The sequence below is a fragment of the Antechinus flavipes genome, chromosome 3 (genome assembly GCF_016432865.1).
Source record: "Antechinus flavipes isolate AdamAnt ecotype Samford, QLD, Australia chromosome 3, AdamAnt_v2, whole genome shotgun sequence".
NCBI classification, from domain to species: domain Eukaryota; kingdom Metazoa; phylum Chordata; class Mammalia; order Dasyuromorphia; family Dasyuridae; genus Antechinus; species Antechinus flavipes.
Window position 1 is genome coordinate 167,726,525 of NC_067400.1, and position 16,558 is coordinate 167,743,082.

Genomic DNA, 16,558 nt, shown 5'->3' on the forward strand with positions numbered 1-16,558 from the left:
TTATCTGTTGTTGTTTGTTGTTTGTTTCTTCACAAAGAGGACTCTGACTTTGAGAAGGTGACTGTCGAGCAAATTGGATTTAAGTGAGGGAGGATTGTATGAAATCACCTGCCTCATTTTCTCCTCCAGAGCCATCTGGGTCCAGAGGCCAGACATAGATCAGGATGACTGGAGATGGTCCCCATTTCCTGATATGCACACACACACCCCACAGTTTTGGCTGAGAAAATATAAAAATTAAAAGTGTTTCTATGACCCACTAAGTAGCTCTAAAAATAAGAGAGTCTGATGGTATAGGTTCCAGTTCATGTTACCTGTGCTATGTATAATCACATTTTTTTCACTATTGACCAAAAAATGTATTCACGTAGTTCCTCATTTTAGCTTTCCATTTCTAACAGATGGGGTCTTTGGCCTGGAGGCCTTTATTTTCTGGAATGATCTTAGATATAGGAAAGTACAAAATCTCCTCAAGAGATTTGCTATTTCTTTTGAAATGTATTCAGGGAACATCTAGCTGAATAATGGCTTATCATTTAACCAAATATCTATAATTAGTTGGTGCAATAATACTAACATCCATATTAATTTTTACCCTCCCGACCTCCCCCTTTTCCCAAAAAATTTCAAGAATTTTGCTGTTAGGAATTCCCCCAAGCTGCTAAAAATTTCCACATAGAGCTCCAGGCTATAAATATATCCAGAACCCAATTGTGTACAAGACAAAACAAATCAAGGCTTTGCTAGTTGACCAAGAACAACATGAGTTCCATCCACAACAATTATAGTTCTATAGTAACATTTAAAGGACTGATTTTTATTCTTAAGAAAAACAATCATAGGCTTAAATCTGAAAGAAACATCTAACTCATTTAGTCTAACCCTCTTCTTTTACAGATGAGGAAAATTAGGATTTGCTCAGTGTTATACACATAATAAATACCAGAGACAGGGTTTAAACTCCACATCTTTGATTCCAAATATAGTATTTTCTATGGCCTCATGCTGCAGGTTTTTCATTGAGATGTTCAACAGGTTATGCACACTTCAGCCCCCAACTACCATCAAATACCATGCCAAAATGGATGAAAAAGATATATTGCCTAGATTATGACAGACAGTTGGATCAGCATTCCATCAAATTAGTCCATCAGTATCTATCTAAAACAAGTATCACAGAGGAATGTTGAGTTGTGCGGGAAAGTGAAGGGAAGATTTTAGTAGATTTCATTTAATAAACACTAAATACACAATCTACAATTCATTGTAACAGCTGAATTTTAGAAATGCAGTATTTTCAACAATGCCAAACTGCTTTGGCTCTGAAAATCCATATATTTTTGACAATTGAGTTATTCTCTACAAACATTTTCAAGCAGTTATTGTGTGGTGCTGGGATTATAAAACAAAAATCAAACAATGTCCCTGATTTTGCATTCTAGTGGAAAGACAGTATACAAAGATAGATGATTAAAAGTAATGGGAGAGGAGTAGTGTTGTTGGTATAAGGGATATACAAATGCTCACAAGAAATCTATAGTTTTTTTCCTGCAAGGAATTAAGTAAAATTCTTACAGATTTACCAAGTGACAGATGATAGATAGATATGTATACATATATATGCACATATATATATTATATAGATGTGGACATATATACATATGTGTATATAGTGTGTATATATGTACAATGAAAATCTTATGTATATTTGTATATATATGTATATATAAAATCTTCTTTAATGCTTACAGTAATTCTGTGAGATAGTTACTATGATTTTCAAATGATACAACTGGGATTCAGAAGGAGTAGGTTAAAGAATTGCATTGCTAACAAGTATCTGAGGTGAGGTACAAACCAGGGTTTTCTATCTCCAAGCTCTATCTAATAAGCTATATTGATAGGTGGTCAGTAGATGATGGATCTATGCATACTTTTTGTTGTTGTTGTTGCTCAGTTGTATATTACTTTTTATGTCCCCATTTGGGGTTTTCTTGGCAAAAGTTTTCCCATTTCCTTCTCCAACTCATTTTAACAGATGAGGAACTGAATCAAATGGAGTTTAATAATTTACCCAGGGTCACACAGCCAATAAGTTTCTGAGGCTTAATTTGAATTCAGGTCCTCCTGGCTCCAGGGCCAGCACTCCATCCATTATATCACCTAGCTAACCCTTATGTATACTTAGATTAACCCTTAGCTATCAGTGATAAGTACAGTTCATAGGTGCCAGACCAGACAAAAATTCCTTCTAGGTTAATAGCATTGACAGAGCTTGTAATCCACCGATATCACTTTCAAAAATTCAGAATCAGTTCATGTCTGGGATAGAAGGGTAAGAGAATTTTAATACAGGAGTTTTTGTTAGGCATAAGAGTCCTGAATCACACACTGGTCCTTAAGTAATGGAATCAATGGGAATGAAGAGAAATAAAAGAATTTATAAAAGGCTAGTTAAGTCAAAAACAGAAAAGAAAGTATATCCTTAGAAAAATATTTAAGACAAATGTAGTGGTAGAAAATTTGGAAGGCTGTTTGAAACTCCTGCTACTTGGGAATTGGTTCCCAGAAAGTTGGATGTCAATGCCAAACTAATGCCCTCCCTGAACTCAACACTGTTCACCCACTCCTACTATCTCTACCTAGACTTTCATGATATATATTTTTGGATCATCATATCCTTGAACGTGAGAGGGCCAAACTAATTTAGTGCCAACCTGAAAAAGAGATTGCATTCATATGACTTGTGTTTAGTCTAAATGAAATGTAGATATAATTCTTGGTTCCATTCCTAGCCTACACTACAAGTTCTGGAACAATCCCAGTCAGTGACTGATTGGTATTCTTCAACGGAGAAATCAAAAAATGAATGGCTCTACAAATAGGCACTTCCTCTGTAGCTATGAGGCTGTCAGTCAAACAATTACTGAATTCATTAACTGTCTACTGGTTACAAAGATACCCACAATATGTTGAAAGTAATTTTTTAAAATAGGTTATATAGCCTCTAACCTTCAAAAGAACACCCAACCACAATTAAAAGTTGTTTAAAACCATTGAAGTATCAAACCAATTGCATCAAACCAATACCAAACAACTTTATATATAATATATGGATTATATTCATTAAATCATCCTGGTGTTTTTCATCCTTAGATTAATGTACCTATTGTTTTACTGAGTTTTCAAATCTGCATAAACTTCACTGTAGTCCCAAATGGTAAATATAGTAACTTCCACATGATTAGCACATATGATCCTTTGAAAGATCCATTAATTACCGATGCAGATTGTTGCCCCTCCACATTTTATGAGTATTATCCTATCTCAGAAATTCATCACTTTTTAGGTAGTCAATATCTATATACTAACTTAGGCTGGTTGTCAAAACAGCATGTATGCAATAATAAGTCCTTTTTTATTTCATGATGACATTGGTGACTTGCCTTATTAATATTATTGCTTCAGTTAAACTTCTGCCACCATGTCCCATCAGAAAGTAACTTTGTATTTCCAAATGCTACTGTAACAGAGCAAAAATGCCACAGTTCCTACCAATGTAGAAAGGCTTCTGCTTTGAGTCTTGCAGTACATCTGGTAAATTCAGAAAGGCTCAGTCTCAGAGATTTTATTTATGGGATTTGATTCAGCAAACATATATTAAATGACTATGATGTGATACAAACATGATAAACATTGTAGATAGAAAGACAACTGAAATAATCCCTCCATGTAAGGAATTTACATTCCACTTGGGAAAGATGGATTTTTTAGCAATAGCAGTTCCTTAAATTATTAGCTCTGAAGAGATTGCAGTTTATACTAATAAAGATTCCTGTGATGATATAGATCATTGAGGTATTGAAGGATTATATTTTGCATGTTGGCACAGGTCCCACTTAAGGTATAGCATTACCTATTTTTGAGACGTCAATTGAAAATTATCTTTCTTATAATAGTACCAAATTCAATTTTCTTCCATTTTTTTCCATAACCCATTATCAGGGTCTGAATAACTCCAACTATATATCTTCAAATTGTCATGTCTCCAAGGTCTCCAGTTTCTCCATACCCATTTTACTTGGGAGATGCAAGTGGGTAGCTCCTCTATCTTTCTCAAAAATGTAATGTCCAGAATCAAATCTAGTATTTTAGATAAGACCTGATAATGGCAGAATATAGTAGAATGAATATGTCTCTTTTTACAAACATTATGTTTTCAATTCAGCTTAGACTATCACTAGTTCATGTCAAATTCTCTACTGAATTCACTATTCACAAAAGCACCAATATCTTTCCTCCATCCTATATCTGTGAAATAGATTTTTTCATCTAAAATGCTTTTTAATTATCCCTGACAAATTTCACCATAATCAAGTCAGACCATTGATCTAGTCCCCAGCTTCTTAAACTGTGGGTCACAAATCCACATATATCACAAGAATCATACACTATGATTAAGTGGGATTTATACCAAAAATATAGAGCTGGTTCAATATTAGGAATACTATCAGCATAATTAATTATATCAATGACAAAACCATCAGAAATCATAGGATTATCTCAAAAGATGCAGAAAAAATATATGACAAAATATAGCACCCATTTCTATTTTTAAAAAAAGCTAGAAAGCATAAGGACAAATTAAGTTTACCTTAAAATGATAAGTAATATTTATCTAAAACTATCAGTAAGCATTATATATAATGGAGATAAGTCAGAAGCCTTCCCAGTACAAATGGGGGTGAAGCAAAGATGCTCATTACCACCTCTATTATTCAGTATTGTACTAGAAAGTTAGCTATAGCAATAACAGAAAATAAAGAAATTAAAAGAATAAAAATAGTGAAGAAATAAAACTATCACTCTTTGCAGATGATACAAAGTTATATTTAGAAAATCCTAGAGAATCAACTAAAATATGCTTGAAATTATTAACAACTTTAGCAAAGTTCCAGGATACAAAATAAACCCACATAAATCAACAGCATTTCTATAGATTACCAATAAAGTCCAACAACAAGAGATAAAAAGAGAAATTCTATTTAAAATAACTGTAGACAATATAAAATACTTGAGATTGTACCTGCCAAGACAAACCTAGGAACTATGCGAATATAACTATAGAACACTTTTATAAAAATAAAGTCAGAACTAAACAATTAGGAAAATATTAATTGCTTATGGGTAGACTGAGCCAATATAATAAAAAAATGACAGTTTTACTCAAATTAATCTACTACTCAGTGCCCTACCAATCAAACTATCAAAAAAAATTTTATAGAGATAGAAAAAATAATAACAAAATTCATCTGGAAGAACAAAAGCTCAAAAATATAAAGGAGATGAATGGGGAAAAACTGCAAAAGAAAGTGATCTAGCCATTCCAGATCTCAAACTATATTATAAAATGGTTAACATCAAAACAATCTAGTTCTTACCAAAAAAATAGAGTGGTAGATCAGTGAAATAAATGAGCTACAAATTATATTATAGTAAATGATCATACTAATCTAATATATGATAAATCCAAAGATACAAGCTTTTAGAACAAAAACTCATTATTTGACAAAAATTGCTGGAAAACTGGAAAATGGCATGGCAGAAACTAGGTATTGACCAACATCTCATACCCTTTACCAAGATGAAATCAAAAGTGGAACATGATTTGTACATAAGAGTAATAACCATAAGGAAATTAAGAGAACATGAAATATTTCTCAGATTTATTCATAAGGGAATAATTTAGGACCAAAGAAAATACAGAGAGCATTACAAAATGTGAAATAGATAATTGTGGTTATATAAAATTAAAAGGTTTTACATAATTGCCTATGTATAATCTATATCTGATTGCTCATATCTCAGGGAAACTTGAGAGAGAAAATTTAGAACTCAAATCCTTAAATAAAAATGCTTTAAAAAAATTGGAGGAAAAATAAAATAGTAGAGATTTTAAAAAGAACATTCTTATCTGAAGAGAAGTTTTAAAGAAGTCCTTTCCATTTCTTTTGCTGACACACTTTGCAGCTGATGACAAATAGCTCCCAAAATCAACTCAAAGAGGAAATTCCTGGGGAAGTATTGTACAATAGATTAAAAACCCAGTGTACTTATTGAGAAGCCTTATTTTCTTCAATGCAATTTAATTTAGCAAACATTTATTTAAACCTTCAATGTACCAGGCATATAGCACCATTTCTAGATACAAAAAAAACCAAACAAACAAAAATAAAATTATAGATCCTGCTCTTAAAAAGTTCTTCATCTGTAAAATTATGGGGTTAGACTCAATCTCCAAAGTTCTTCTCAGCTCTGAAGTTTCTAGTATGAAGACACATATGTTAATAGTTATGATACTAAATTATATGTGCATGCAAAGGAGAGATACAGAAATGATGCTGAGAAATGAATGGAGAATAGAGTCCTTCTATCTAAGTGTGAGGATCAGAGAATTTGAGTTGTGCCATGACAGTAGAAAATAATTTTAAAGTCAAAGGATGGTTTGATAAAAGGCTCAAAAGACCAGTATAAGAACAAAATAAATGTGAGGAATGATAATTTCACCGAAATATATAGGGTGAGAAGAATAGTTTGAAATAATAATAGTGTTTAAATAAATAATGAAAAGGCATAATGGAGCTAGACCTGGAGTCGGCTTTAGCTCAAGAAAAACATATTGTGTTCATTGTCATTGGAGATCTCAGTGTTCCAGAAGAGTGCCAAAGCTCAAAGTGGTATATCAAGATTATTTTAGCAGTAGAATGAAATAGTGGACTGAAATAGGGATAAAGTACAGGAAGAAAAACCAGCTAAGAGGCCCTTAGAATAATCTAAAAATGTGCCTAGTTTAGAGGTTCTGTAATGAGAGTAGAAAGAAGGAAGAAGAGGATTTAAGGGCAACAACTTTATCCTTTCAGAGACTGGCTACTCTTTTAAATTTCTTATACAGACAGATCCTTAAAGTAAATTAAAATAAAGTTAATAAAATGTACATAGAAATAGCAGCTCATGTGTGTGACTTATCAGACAAACTAAATCAAACTAAAACAGTTTTAAGTGTGAGTTGAATTTTTCTTGAACCTTCTGAAATCAATTCACCCATTTTAAGCGTGAGGTTGTAGAATTATTCTATGTATGAACAATACTAATTACAGTTGATCTAAAATCCTCAGAATCTTAGTAAAAATGTCTCGGAATTTTAGGTGTATCCTAGCTGCTGTCTTGGTATTTAAACAATATGTACTCAAATCTGAACATATACCTTTAAGGCTATTCCATCCTAAACTGACCCATTCTCTCCCATGCACATTCCAGTAACTTTATGGGGCATGAAAATCTACCATGGTGTTTATTCTTTCCCAAGATTAAAGTTTTTAGTAGAAAACACTTGCATTTAATAGGAAAAATAAATAAATTTAATGGGAAAAGAAATTGTATTTTTTTTCCTCTTCCTAATTCAATCAGTCTTTTCCCTAAGAGAAAGTTGAATGAGATGATCTCCAAGGGCTCCTGCAGCTCTAGAAGTCTATGAATCTTTATGGGTCAATTGCTTTATTGAAGAAATCAAGAGAAAATTGATGGGCATTGATCTGCTATTTTCTCTAGAATATATTTGCCTGAGAGAAATATTTTTATTTGGGGGAATGATTTAATCTTTATACACTGTATTTACCATATTATACAATTATAATCTTGATGGTATCTCTATACATACATTAGATTGATAGAAAGAGATGACATATAATTCCACATTGAATACTTTCACACTTACTGTTATAATAATGATAATGATTGTATTTATATACCTTTTTGAGATTTATAAAGTGTTTAAAAAATATTATCTCACTTCTCACAATTATCCTGAGAAGTAGGTACTGTTATTACCCTCATTTTACAAATGGGAATATTGAAACAGCAGAGATCATGTGACTTGTCCAGAGTTATGCAGTTGGTAAATGACTGAGGCCAGATACAAATTCAGATATTCTTAATTCCAGATCCAGTGCTCTGTCCATTATTGTGGCAATGTTATTTTCAAATATGTCACCGAAATTTCCAGACAAAAAGCCTGTTTCCTCATTCCTTGCAAATAATTAAACTAGTCTGCCAGTCTTTGTCTTAATTTTATTTTTATAACAAACTAATACAAAAGGAAAGGGAGAAGGGGAAGTAACTTTTCCAGTCCATGCTTGGGACTAAGGATGGAAGTCGTCTGGCAATGGTGATGATTAACACTAAGGAAAATCCCTTTTCTTAACCCGATCATTCCAGATGGACTTCATTGGCAAATAAAGGACAGGATATCCTATGGAAAGTCTAGTCAGCTAACAACTTAAACATTTAAAGTCATCATATCCTTTGGCACAGAAGCGTAATTACTCTGATTACAGTAAAAGGCCTCTAATCAGAATAATGAAACATTGAGCATATGGGGAAACAATGTGAGTGGTGATTCTCAAGAACACAGCACATTACCTAGTTTCTCCATAGGCTTACTCTAAACACTGTCTAGAACTTTGTGTAAATAGTCCATCCAGTCAGAAGCTCAGAATGAAGTATGCTGAAGTGACATCCTCCATGAATAGCAAAGTCCAGGATTTTATTCCAAATGTCTTTCCATCCAAAAATGAAAGGTCATAAAAAGAAAGCTTTGATCTTCAGAGACTGATTGACAATGCAAGGAAAATGACTAAATGATAGGGTTAGTCACTTATCACAAATCAAAAATTACCCAGAACAGAGTAATGAATGCTGGACAGAATTGTAATTTTTCATAGTTAGAATATAAATATTGTATTTAGGTTAATGAAGGATTTGTTATCAGAAGGAAACAAATCCTTCATTAACCTAAATACAATATTCAATTTCCTTCTGATCTACCTTATAGAAGAAGTCTTCCATAGGTAGAAATGTCATTAAGAAGAAGAAGAATGACAGAAATGGTGGGAAATTATGCTATTGTTTGCACATAGTTGTCATTTCTCTGTGAACTCCTTAAGAGAAGGGACTATCTTTTTGCCTTTCGTCTTCTTCCCTACTGCTTAGCATAGTACCTGACAGATAGTAAGCTCTTAATAAATGTTTATTGCCCGCCTGTCTGCCTCACAAATTAAAGCTTATACAGAGTCACAAAAGTCTTAGTGCAGTTTTAAGGTCCAAAAGTTTAAAGCTGCATTAAGACTTGTGGGTTTACTTGGTGGAGAAAAAAAGGAAGGATAATTTTATAGTACTCGATAGATCCTAAAATACTCTCCCGTACAGTATATTATTATGTTTGTACCTTGAGATATTCAGATATAGAACAGATATTAATATCTCCATTTTACTACTAAAAAAGTGAAATTTCAAACATATTAGTTAATTTACCAATGTCCATGAGGTTTGCTGCTTTATATCTTACCTATTGTTATTTGTAGAATCTTAGGATACTTCTTTATTTCATTCTGATAGACTACTCTGACTGTTGTACTAAAAAGTACATAGCGGATCTTATACATTATTATAGGTAGCACATCACATCTTCTGAAGGATATGCTTTATCTAAGAGTGTTATTTCAAAGTAAATCACTAATGACAATGCCTGCTCATTGTAATCCTTCATGTAAATAATCCTATATTTTTGTGGTTTTTTTCAGGGTCAACCAGGACAAGTTGGGCCACAAGGGTATGATGGACCACCAGGGCTACAAGGTATTCCAGGATTACAAGGACGCAAAGGTGATAAAGGAGAACGGGGAGCACCAGGAATAACAGGACCCAAAGGAGATGTGGTATGGTCATTATTAATATTTCATGTAGCTTTCTTAAATATAATCAAAGCTTCCATCTCAAGTTTGGTTTCTTTCTTTTTTTTAGGGACAAAGAGGTGTTTCTGGATTTCCTGGAGCTGATGGAATTCCTGTAAGCAATAGATTTCCTAAAATATTTTTAAATATTCTCTATGTTGTGAGTAGGATAAAGCCATTTTAATTCAAGTTCCCTTCTCCCTTTTCTTCTTATTTCTACATTAAAATTCTTATACTTTCTTTGATTTCACAGTAAAGTACTTGCTGAATTTTCAGATTAATTTATTGTCTTATAACTTTGGATTCAAAATTTAATTTTCAGAATTAAGGTTATTTTCTTTAAAACAAGATATTCTACAAAAATAAAAGCTACAACTTTAACCAGAAATATCCTGGGAAAGATAAAATGCAATAATATTTTATATCATATTATAAGCCCTAAAGATACATCTATATGTAAATGTATTCATATATGTCATCTACTGTATTATTAAGATTAAAAGTCTAAAAAGTCATTCATGAAAATTTTGCATGAAAAAAAGGTGTCTGCAAGGCAAACATACACAAAAAATCACCCATAAAATTTGTGCAGTTTTTCATGTTTTCTGAGGTAAACGCACATAAAAGGGGAAAAAAAAAAGAAAAGGCATGCTTTGTTCATGGGAAAATCTCAAAATGTAATAAAATGTGTTTTTTTAACCTAGTTTACTTTACTTCTTGTGGCATAGAAAAAATAAACAAAACAGCCTGACTCACAGCCTTCTTCACAGGAGTCCCTGAACAGATTTCCCAGGCCTGGTTTCCTGACCAGTGCTGTGACATCAAGGTCTCTGTTTATCACATACTCCCATCTTCCTCTTATCCTGGCATTTTTTTAGCTTTAAGACATCTGCTTCATCCTTGTCTCTATTCCCATATTGTCTTGCTCTCACCCAGTTATTCATATTCATAATCTCTCTCTCCCCTTCTCTCTTCTCTCTCTCTTTCTGTTTTATTCTTTCTCTTTCTCTCTCTCTCTCGCTTCCTCCCTCCTTCCCTCTCTTTCTCTCTCTCTCTTCATCTCTCCTTTCCTCCCTCCTTCCCTCCCTTCCTCCCTCCTTCTCTCTCTCTCTCTCTCTCTCTCTTTCTCTTTCTCTCTCGCTGTCTCTCTCTCTCGTTCTCTGTCTCTCTCTCGCTCTCTTTCATTCACATCAACATCTTTTATATGTCTCTCTTTATTTCAAAGACTTCCCTTCATAGTAAGATTACTAATTTATGAGAATCTAGAAAGATAATCATGAAATGTTCAGGAGGAATCAGCATTATAAGACCTAATCTCTTCAAATTGCAATTTCTACGATTAAAGTCGTTTCACAACAGTTGAAAAAATGAAGCAAAAGACTGGAGATTATTTTTGTCCAAACATGATACATACTGATCTCAAGGGGTCACATGAAGGGTGGACTGTTACAGCTGGAATAGAATAAACATCTAAATTAAATTATGCTATTATGAACTTGTCAAGAAATAACTGTGGCATCAGTCAGAATATTTAAAAATCAACCAACACCTATCATCTTATCTCATGAAAGTTTTTTTTTAAAGGATGAAAGAATTGTAATACTAAATTTCTGAATAAAAATCCTAAAAAATCATCGGGAACAATTTTTCAAATCTTTAGATTTCACATATTCATAGAATCAAAGACTTGATAGGCATTTTAATAATAACATCTTTAAGATTCCAAACAGATTGGAGGTCATCTAACTTTCATCAGTAAATAAAATGAAACTGATTAATTTAGTTCTATTAAAATGTAAGCTTCTTAAAGGCAAGAATTAACTAGCTTTAGTATTTCTTTCCTGAGTACCAAGCACTGGAACATAGTAGATAATAAATGCTTGATTTCTATCTCTAAATCTGAGTTGAAACCCCAAATTAAAAGCACCTGTGAATGACAGGAATATTTTCTAAAGTTTAAAGAGTCATTTAAAATCAGAGGGAACAATTCCCCAAGCCAGAGAGAAAATAATTAGCATGTGGTCACCAAGAACTACAAGTACAAAGGGGTAAAAATGGCCCATGATCCAGCGCCTCTGGGTGTTGCTTGAGATAGTCATCCTGCTTCAGATGCAGTAATCTGATACAAATGATTAAACCTATGTGACTTTACTAGCTTCTTTGGATCATAACCATATGCTACAACTGAATAACCAACAAAAGTCTGGGATAATTATAGCTGTTTAGAAGTTATATACAAGAAGTGATATGCAAAGGAATCCTGGAATTCGATCAGAGAAATGTAGTTTGAAGAATCAGAAATGGACTTAAAGTTGAAAAATACTTGAAAGTCTTATTTAGAGCACAATCTTAAACTCAGGACAAACTGGGGTTTCAGTTCAAGTTACATAGTTCAGCAGAAAGGAAAAAAGTAGACAGTTCAATTCTAGGGGAATGCATTCAAAAATGTAGTGGTTCTTTCTGAACAAAAGTTTTGTGGAGGATAAACAGAATCATAAACAGTGACAAGCTCTACAAATATTGCCAGTGGTTTCAAACCATGCTCTAATCATTAGAGAATAATGTATAAAAGGAACTGTTGGCCATATGTCAGTGTTTTTTAACCTTTTATCACACTACACACTGAGTAACCATTATCAGTAACATTCCTATGGGAAAAAAACACTATGAAAATGAGAAGCAGCAAAGTGGGCAACTAGGAAAAGAAAAGAATGAGATGGAAACAACTCAAGAATAGAAAATTCTAGAACTTAGCTTCCCATTTGAGTACTCCACTTTTTTTTTTTTGAGAATTGTCAGATTCCATTATTAAGTCAAACATCCTAAAGCATCAAATTTTCCAGGCTGATGCCAACATTTAGAATTTTTCCAAATCTATTGAAAATGTTTATTGAAAAAAAAATCTAACTTTCTCTTTGACATCATTAGTTTAAAATGGCTTTTGAATATTCAAAGTACTAATGATCAAAGATTCAACTATCAAAGAAAATAATAAAACTTTATATAGTCTTTAAGCACATATTAAAGTATCCTTTACTGGAAATAGGTCATCAGTTTCTCAAAATATATATAGATGTCCAAAATCACTCCAGAGCATATATTTGGTTCATTATCTTGATATGTAAAGTTAAGAAAAAACTACGAAGACTAGTATCTCAGAAATCTAGTGGTTTAAAAACAAAGTAGTCTCAAAAGCAAATAAATAAATGCAAAATAGAAGCAAAAGCTTTTATTATGTGATACCCGAGTTTTAGAACATAAACTGAGACTTCTTTTATTTCCATGAAACTGAATGGATTTAGTTAGGATGAGAATCTAATTAGTCTGACTCCCCAGTTAGCCAAAAGACATCTAATATTTTTTTTCCTTCCCCTTTCCCCACCAAAAAAAATTGATTCAGGAGAGTGTATGGCAATAAAATATATTTTCCTTTTAAGTATAAAATATAAGAGTTTTTTTTTTACTAAAGGAAATAAGATGGCATCAAAGTCACCTCCTTAATTGGCATGATATAAACTGTATCTATGTTGTGGTTGAGCAATTTTTTTGTTCAGAATCTAAAAGCTTTAAGTTGAACATCTTAATCCAGCTTGGGAAAATAGACACAGCCAGAGTATATAGTCATGAAAAAGAAAATTGTGCTATCCCTAAAAAGGAACTGAATGCTACTATTATTCTTATGAAGACATTTTTTTCAATGATTTTTTTAAAGACCAGCTCTCCCAGTTCCTCCTAACTCTCAGGGGCATTTGGGGAACCCTCAATACATTTTTCCCTTTTAAAAGTTTAACCAAAACAAAACTGTACTAATTTTCTTTGAAGACCTTTGCTTGATACTATTTTTATAATATCTAAGGCATCTAATTGCAGCTGTATCTATGCTAAAATAAAGTATTCCTTGCCTTTTTTTTTTTTTTTTTTGGTTTCTTGTGGATTCAAGTCTGCAACTCCTTGTGAGAATATTGAAAAACTATTTTGGGGCAGGAAAATGAAAACTAGAAACAGATGGTATTAACACCCTTTTCTTCCTTCACAGGGTCATCCAGGTCAAGGTGGACCTCGGGGAAGACCAGGCAGTGATGGTTGTAATGGAACTACTGGAGATGCTGGTACACAGGGACCCCCAGGCTCTGGGGGTTTACCTGGGCTCCCTGTAAGTAGTTAGTAGAACTAATTGCTCTTGGGAAAAGTTGTGGGCTTTGAATAAGTAACATTTCATGGACCAGTGCTTGGGATTGCTATGGCACAGTAGAAAGAATGGTGCATTTGGAGTCAGAAGACCCAGAAATAGATCCTGTTTCTGATATTGGCTATCTGAGTCAACTCTAACATGTCACTTGACCTCTATTGACTTCTCTTTTCTCATATATAAAATAAGTGAGGTTAGAACTGGTTATCTTTAAGATTCCTTCCAAACTATAAAATCCTAACCTTAACTCTGTACATTTCCCTGCAACATTATGGCCTCATTAAGATAAGAAACTAGTTACACTAAATTCTATGAGGTTTTTACTGACATGGCATGAATTATATTCCATCCAGGGCCATCTCCAGTCATCTTGATCTATATCTTGTCACTGGACTCAGATGGCTCTGGAGGAGAAAGTAAGGCAGGTATTCTTGCACAGCTCTCCCTCACTTAAATATAATTTACTTGCACATTCTGGCATCACCTCCCTGATGTCATGGTTTTCTTCAAGAATGAAGAAACAACAACATATATATAGTCAGTGATATTGATGTATCAGTTTGTCCTGGGAAAAAATATGTCTCCAATTGGGGTAGCCATATATTTCCTTTTAAAGTAACTATCTTTAGTATTTCTTCAAAAGTATTTTATCTTTGTTTTTATACATTTTTGAGGCAACTTAAATTGCTTCAATTTTCCCCTAGAATAGAAATAGAAAGGGAATCACTTATTCCTTTTCTCTGATTTTTGTGAGCTGGAGCTGTTTTCCCACCATGATAGTTACCACCTATTTAAAAAAATTAATAAATAAGTAATAAACCTTTGCCTTCAAATTCTCAGATAGCATATTTGAGTTTGAGGTAATGTCAAAATATAAGTTCTCTAGATCAAAATTATAATCCTTTCACTTCCTATCAGTTTTGTACTGGAATCTATGACCTGAGAGAAGTTGCTTCTTATCCTCTCATATTTTATTCCACTAACCACCAAAGATACTGAAATTGACAAAACTGGAAAGATTTTATAAAACATATTGCAAAACTCCTAATAATTTCTCTTGGTCTTTATAATCACTGTCTTCTTTAGAATAAAATATCCCTCCCATAAACAGAATTAATCTTTCCACAATGCCTATGATAGCCTAGTGGGTTTTCCTTTATTTTTAAAGTGGAGCATTCTTTGTATGTTGTGCCTCAAGGGCAAAATAATCAGTTATCTATCCTCCGTTAAAGACTTATATCAGTATGTCATTATGGTTTGACAGTTGCCATGCTTGATTGCTCTCATGCTTTTATGGTATCATTGTCCAGTCTTACCAAGTAAGAAAGGTTTTGAGAATGGCCCTGAGGAACAGATTGAGTGTTTGTGGTCTAACACTTGAAAAGGCTCATGACCTGAAAGTTGGCAGCTAAGTTATGAATTTTCATTTTTTAACCTCAACAATTCATGGAAACAATCTACTATTTATAAAGCAGGGGGTGACAATCTGTGTTATTAATAAGAGTACTCACAGTGATGGAAGCCAAAGTTTTTTAAAGTATTAGGATTTAAATTTTATTTATAATCTTACCTTTTTTAGTATATTCATAAAGTACTTTAGGAATATTTCAGCAGTATTTCCATCTAAGGTTCCTTTTTCTATTTTACAAAACAAAATTAATGAATAGATTTCTTACCACACACACACACCCTATGTAGATTGTATTGAAGAAAAAAATCATCTATGAAATAATAATTCAGGTTCTTCCTCAAGGGGTTTATAATATCCTGTTAACTCTTCTAGAACACCAGGAGATCAATTGAGGAAAGGCCATAATCTTTTTAAAAAAGAAATATAACTGATCTACATTTACTGAGACTAATCTTGAAGATTCATATAAATATAAAATACAAATAGTTTCTATTAATTTATCTTTTGGAATTATAATTTGAAGTAATATTTAAACTAGAATCACATCACATATAAATATGATGTGAAGGGTAAAGAATAACTCTACCACTAAGTACTTATCAATTGTTAATTATTCAGGCAAGTATATAAATTGTGCAATAGAATGGCTTATGATCTTTCCTAATTAGACATACATACTCCTACTATGAGAGTAGTTAGATGTTGTCTACAAAAGTAGAAACTGAAGGTTACTTTTACAAAAGTTTAACTAAAACAATATTGACTATTTTTTTTAAATGCGTGTTTGTTTTTCTGGTTGTTGTATGTTTTATTTTTTATCTATTTGCTTATTTAGGGACCACAAGGACCCAAAGGTCAGAAAGGCGAACCTTATGCATTTTCTCAGGCTGAACGAGATAAATACAGGGTAAGTACACAACCAATACTTTAGGGAGTTTAACCCAGTACCCATTGTTAAATTCACATGCCATTTACTTGTTTTTATGAAATAATGGGAAAGGACAGTACTCTAAGAATACTAAAGAGGGAATAAGCAAAAAATATTTCCATTTGGAATTCATTGCTGTACTCATATTTGAATTTCAGGTATACTTTAGGGATTCATAGAACTCTGAAAGTAGAAAGGCAACTGGGGGAGAACATAAAAGCTTCTTTATCTTTCAAGCCTGT

At 32.8% G+C, this 16,558-nt stretch overlaps 1 protein-coding gene across 2 annotated transcripts in view; it reads left to right on the plus strand.

Annotated features, from left to right (window-relative positions):
- COL4A2 (collagen type IV alpha 2 chain) overlaps positions 1-16,558 on the plus strand; it is a 274,234-nt gene that overhangs the window by 143,714 nt on the left and 113,962 nt on the right. For both annotated transcript variants that reach the window (XM_051984185.1, XM_051984184.1), the window contains exons 5-8: positions 9,639-9,773; positions 9,859-9,903; positions 13,825-13,941; positions 16,224-16,295. In XM_051984185.1, the coding sequence (XP_051840145.1) occupies positions 9,639-9,773; positions 9,859-9,903; positions 13,825-13,941; positions 16,224-16,295 (369 nt within the window). The remainder of the gene's footprint in view (positions 1-9,638; positions 9,774-9,858; positions 9,904-13,824; positions 13,942-16,223; positions 16,296-16,558) is intronic.